Source organism: Macadamia integrifolia, chromosome 3 (assembly GCF_013358625.1).
Source record: "Macadamia integrifolia cultivar HAES 741 chromosome 3, SCU_Mint_v3, whole genome shotgun sequence".
In the NCBI taxonomy this organism is placed as follows: Eukaryota; Viridiplantae; Streptophyta; class Magnoliopsida; order Proteales; family Proteaceae; genus Macadamia; species Macadamia integrifolia.
This window is the reverse complement of record NC_056559.1, coordinates 8,994,431-9,000,430: the sequence shown is the minus strand read 5'-3', so window position 1 is coordinate 9,000,430 and position 6,000 is coordinate 8,994,431. Positions and strand designations below refer to the sequence as shown.

General features: G+C 38.9%; 1 protein-coding gene across 5 annotated transcripts in view; it reads right to left on the bottom strand.

Moving 5' to 3' along the window:
* Window positions 1-109: 109 nt before the first annotated feature.
* The window catches only part of LOC122074668 (phosphatidate cytidylyltransferase 4, chloroplastic-like), a 38,360-nt gene continuing 32,469 nt past the window's right edge, over window positions 110-6,000 (bottom strand). For 3 of the 5 annotated variants that reach the window (XR_006139010.1, XM_042639593.1, XM_042639591.1), the window contains one exon: window positions 110-761. Coding sequence is in view for 3 of the 5 variants with exons in the window: in XM_042639591.1 (XP_042495525.1) it covers window positions 679-761 (83 nt within the window). In the remaining 2 variants the exon portion in view is untranslated. Of the gene's footprint in view, window positions 762-959; window positions 5,949-6,000 lie in introns of those variants that run through there. The other 2 variants (XR_006139011.1, XM_042639592.1) reach the window with 1 other exon arrangement.

The following is a 6,000-nucleotide window of genomic DNA, read 5'->3' as shown; positions in this document are numbered from 1 at the left end:
TTTAATAGGTCCTAGTAAACAAATGGGAAACAATTTCTTAATTTCCAAATGTTAAAGGAAAAAAAAAAAAGGATCAAGACAGAGTTCAGGTTAAAGAATTGCAACAAACTTCCCCCTAAAGACCCTATTATTCCATCAATATATAGAACATTTAAAAAATGAATCTTTTCTCTAGCACATCTGGCCAAATGGCTTACATAATTGAAGCTCTTAATGTCTTTTGCAGAACCCATAATATATATTGAGGTGACATCCTGTAAGATTGAATAACTAAAATTTTCACTTTCATAAATGGAATAGGAACTCTTGCCATATATATATTGCCCCCAGAAGAAACTGTGCCCAAGACAGACCTGTCCATGCTGACGAATTCCATTTCTTTGCTCAGATTCATAGCAACAGGCATCTTGTATCCAAGTATTGACCATCTCACATGCAAGAATAATGCAAAAGACTCCAATTGTCCTGAACAGGGATTTCACTGAGAAATTGCCTAATCTGGTGAAGATACAACCCAAAACCCAGTTTTTGTTATTGAGATGATAAATGTACCTTGACCCTATTTTCCCCAACTTCTGCACATGTGCCTACTGTTCCAGCAATTTTTCCAAAATGGAAGAATAAGGAATCTCCCCCCTCTCCTTATTTTTTGAGTGGTTACTGATGGGATTTTAAGATTCAAAGTGATAGAAATGTTTTGACAAAAGAGTATGAAAGTGCACCAGTGAACAAATAGCTGTCCACCCTGTCAAGTATTCCACCTGCATTTATGAATCATCACTAAATTACACATAAAATACTGTAACTCTCTTTCATTCAGTGAAAGATGAATACAGAGAAATTAACAATATAAGTTTTAATTATAGTCAATATGAAGATAATAAAATGAAATAATGCATTGATTCTCACTTCCATTCTTTACTCCCTCACTCCCCCCCCCCCCCACAAAAACACCACCCTAAAAAAAAAAAATCATGAATGTAGTAGAACTCTTAGCAATAGTCACTATGATACACCAAAATTACGGATCATTAAAAATACAGAAAAACTAGGTCCTGGACTAGAGTCTATCACATTCGCATTGGCTTTGAGGATGACTAGATCGGGTGGGAATCAATCCATTATCATCCACATCAATCAAGAATGGTAGAGCAGGAAAATGCCAGCAACCACTTCTCAGACCCCCCAAGCTTCAATAGTTTTCATTGGTTGGAAAGTTGGAACAACTTTAGTATCTGGATGAAATCTTTAACGTTTCAACTCAAATCCCAAAAATCAAATATTTGCAACCTTTACGCATTTTGTTTGCACCACCTCCCCCTTTTCACCTTAAGCTGTAATCCAACAGCAATACTAAGTTTGAACATACAAGATACTTGAAGGAATAACACAGAACGAATGTCAGGTTCTACTGATGGTGAGCACAAGTGATTGATGCAAAGCAAGTAGAGATGTATCTGCTGTTACAGATAAAATCAACAACAGAATAGCACTATTTCAAAGCCTTAAAGCAACAAAATAAAGGGAGATATAGGCTATCGGTTAGAAGAGAGAGGGAGGATAATAGGGAGAAAAAATAAATGAGAGATCGTAGAAGAGAAAAGAGAGGAGAGAGGGAAGATAGTGGGGCAGGTAGAGGAGAGATTCCACTCCATTTTCTAAAACAGAAAATCCAGATTTCATTCCATAATCAAATAGTGGAGGGGTGGGTTGGTTACATTGCTATTTATAAAAATAGAGATAAAAGCTCCTAAATTGACTCCACGATTCACTCTTAACCTTCAAACACCAATTTAAACACTAAAATTTAAAGGACTCTTCTAGATTAAACTAACTTGATTACACTACTTTATAGCAAACAGGATCCACACTCTATTGCTCATTGTGAATATCCAGAGATTATCCCCGAGAAGCAGGACAATTTGGTCACTAATTCCACCTGCAGTTCATCGGAAGCATTTGGCCTGAAGGTAATGAAAGGGCTTTCAACAATCACGCTGAACTGGCATTTAGAGTGCTATATAAAGCTAAGCAGACGTCTATATTAGGGAGCTCTAATTGTAAGAATTTTTCTGACATGTATTGTAGTACTGTAATTGAAAGATCAAAACAGTACCAGAATACAAGATCTTTTCTCACAGAATTAAGTTTCAGATTAGGAGATTTCAAATAACAGCAAATCGGATGGTCAGAATAACTCCAAACTCAAATCAAATCTAGCAAATCAATAGTAGAACAGCTGCTGCAAATTACAGATCGATCTAATGAACAGATCTGAACTTTGGGACCAATCCTAGTTGATCTAGGAGAAGGGCGAATCAGTAACTTCACTAATCAAAATAAACTTCAGAAATCGGAACTAAACAGTCCAATCAATTCTGTATATGGGTCGTAAATCTCAGCTGAAACAGGTCATAAATTCGATTTAACTTAATAATGGACAGATTACCAGTCAAGGGCAGAATTGAAAAACTGCAGAATTCTGATCGAGTTCTTCTTTAGGGTTGAAGAACAACTCTCAAAATCTGGACATATTTTAATGGCTGGATTTCTTAATCTCTAAAAACAGGTAGCATATGATTTTCTAGAAGCAATAGTTCTAGTCGCAGAAATTCTCAGAAATAGAACTTATTTGTTAATGGCAATTAGAACTAGAAGAATCAGATATCCAGTAGTATATCAGCATCTTCAGAACAAGAACAGCAGAGAATAACACCCAGGCTTCACACCGGAAGGTGGTTCGATTGGATTGTAGAACATATAGAATAAGTAAAAGAGAGGGAGAGAGACCGAGAGAGAAAAGAGTGAGAGAGCCTTTTACGGTGGGCAGACTCAATCTTGTAGATTGGACTGCCCTCCTCTTCTTATTAAATAGATAATTCTCAACTACAATAGTAGTAGGACAGCTGTCCTACTCTGACTAGGAATATGAAACAAACTAGGAAACTAATTAGCTAACAACTAATTAATCTAATTAGTAAATTACCACAAGTCCCAGTGTACTAGGACTCCTACCCCAATTGGGGAACTAACTTTATTGTGGGGAGGAGTCTGTGCTATCTTGCAATCTCCTCCCTCTCCTACGATGCTTTCTAACACTCCCCCTCAAGCTGGAGCATAGATGTTAATCATGCCCAGCTTGTTACAAATATAATCCACTCCACCACCCCCTAAGGACTTGGTAAAAACATCTACAAGTTGTTCTCCTGTGCGAACATGGCATGTAGAAATAACTCTTTGTTGTGGTTTTTCACGAACAAAGTGACAATCGACTTCAATGTGTTTTGTCCTCTCATGGAACATTGGATTAGAAGCAATAGGAATAGCAGCTTGGTTGTCACACCATAACTGCATAGAATCAGTGCAACCTAAACCAAGCTCTATTAGAAGCTGTTTTATCCACATCAACTCACAAGCAACATGGGGCATGGCTCGATACTCAGATTCAGCACTAAACCTCACCACAACAGTTTGTTTTTTTTCTCTTCCAAGACACAAGATTTCCGCCAACAAAACTGCAGTATCCTGTAATGGATCTTCTATCAATGGGAGAACCAGCCCAACCCACATCACAAAACCCTTCAATACGACTGTGTCCATGAACTGAATATACTAGGCCACGTCCTGGAGCTTTCTTAAGATATCTCAGAATACGAACAACGGCATCCCAATGTGACATATGTGGGGACGAAAGGAACTGACTCACAACACTAACAAGGAAGGCAATGTCAGGTCGAGTCACCGTTAAATAATTCAGCTTTCCTACCAACCTCCTGTATTTCTCAGGATCATCTAACACATCACCTCCTTCAGGCATAAGCTTCACATTTGGATCCATTGGAGTATCAACGGGCTTGGATCCTAACATGTTTCTGAGAGCAGGTCTAACACATACTTTCTCTGAGATAAAGAAATTCTTTTTCTTGACTGAGCAACTTCAATTTCCAAGAAGTACTTTAACCGTCCAAGATCCTTAGTTTGAAAGTGTTGTTGCAAATATGCCTTCAAACTTTGGATTCCTTCAACATCATTTCCAGTAATGATAATATTATCGACATAAACAACAAGAAATATCCTCTTGCTATCAGACTTCCGATAGAACACAGAATGATCACTATCACATCTTGATAGTCCAAATGCACACACCACATCAGTGAATTTTCCAAACCACGCCCTAGGAGACTGTTTTAGGCCATACAAGGACTTCTTGAGCTTACAAACCTTTCCACACTCCTCCTGAGCAACAAACCTTGGAGGTTGCTCCATATAGACTTCCTCATGTAAGTCACTATGAAGAAAGGAATTCTTGACATCAAGCAGAAGTAACGGCCAATGGGATGAGGCCGCAAGAGAAATCAAAACACGCAAGGGCCAGCTTGGCTACAAGAGAGAAAGTATCCAAGTAGTCAACCCCATAAACCTGAGCATACCCCTTGGCGACCAGTCGAGCCTTCAAACGAGCAAGAGAACCATCAAGGTTTACTTTAACCACATAAACCCAACGACAACCAATAGCTTTCTTTCCAGGGGGCAATGATACAAGATCCCAAGTTTGGTTTCATCCAATGCAAGTAGTTCTTCCCTCATAGCATTCCTCCACCCAGGACTTGACAGTGCCTCTGTAAGAGTCTTAGGAACAGAATGGCAGGAAATAGTAGAAACACAGGAATAAAAAGTAGATATAGGCCAGAATAAGACACAAAATCAGCAATAGGATGTTGGGTACAACTCCGAACACCCTTACATTGTGCAATAGGAAGGTCTAAGTCAGAAAGAGGAATACCTGGAGTGGGATCCGTAGACGAAGATGATAAGGTAGGTGTCGTAGGGAGAAGGGATGTTGTTGCTTCTCGAACACGTCGTATATACACCTGTAAAGGAGGTGGTGGTGGTGGTACCTCGGTCTCGGTGGCAACCCGCGGGTTAAAGTGATGGAGAACATAAAGGGGAAGATCATCCAATTCAGACCCAACAAATGACTCATTTGGATATGGGGTGGACTCGAAAAAGGAGACATCAACAGTAACAAAGTATTTGTGAAGTACTGGAGAATAACACCGGTAGCCCTTTTGGGTACGGAAGTAACCCAAAAAGATACACTTGATGGCTCGAGTATCCAACTTTGATAAACCTGGACGATGATCACGAATAAAGCAAACACAACCAAAACCACGAGGGGGAAGAACAAAAAGTGGGTCAGAAGGAAATAGCAAGGAATGGGGAATACCACCACACAAAACAGAGGAAGACATACGATTAATAAGATATCCAGCCATGAGAACAACATTGGCCTAAAAATATTTGGATACCTTCATTTCAAACATAAGTGACCTAGCAACCTCCATCAAATGACGGTTCTTTCGTTCAGCCACTCTATTTTGTTGGGGAGTGTCTGAACAAGAAGATTGATGTATCATGCCACACTTAGCTATAAACTTAGAAAATGGACCAGAAAAGTACTCCTTTGTATTATTACTTCATAGAATTTTGATAGTCATGCCAAATTGATTTTATATTTCGGCAACAAAATCATAAAATATGGTAAATAACTCATAATGATTTTTCATTAAATAAAGCCAGTCGTCCTGGAGTAGTCATCAACAAAAGTGCCAAAATACTTAAAACCTAACTTAGATGTAACAGGGCAAAGACCCCATACATCTGAATGTACCAAAGAAAAAGGAGATGCAAACCGTGTATTTCCCCGAGGGGAATAACTAACATGATGTAGTTTTCCAAACTGATATGACTCACATTCTAAACTAGAAAGAGAATTAAAACTGGGATCAAGTTTCTGTAGACTTTGTAAAGACGGATGACCCAATCGGCAGTGAACCTGATGAGGAGACAGAGTACCCAAAAGGGGCTATGGAAGGTGCATTGTCTTCAAAAAGGTATAGTCCCCCAACCCTACGACCTCTACCAAGCATCTTCTTCATCATAAGATCCTGAAAAACACATGAGTCAGAGAAAAAGGTTATAGAACAATTGTAAGCTTGT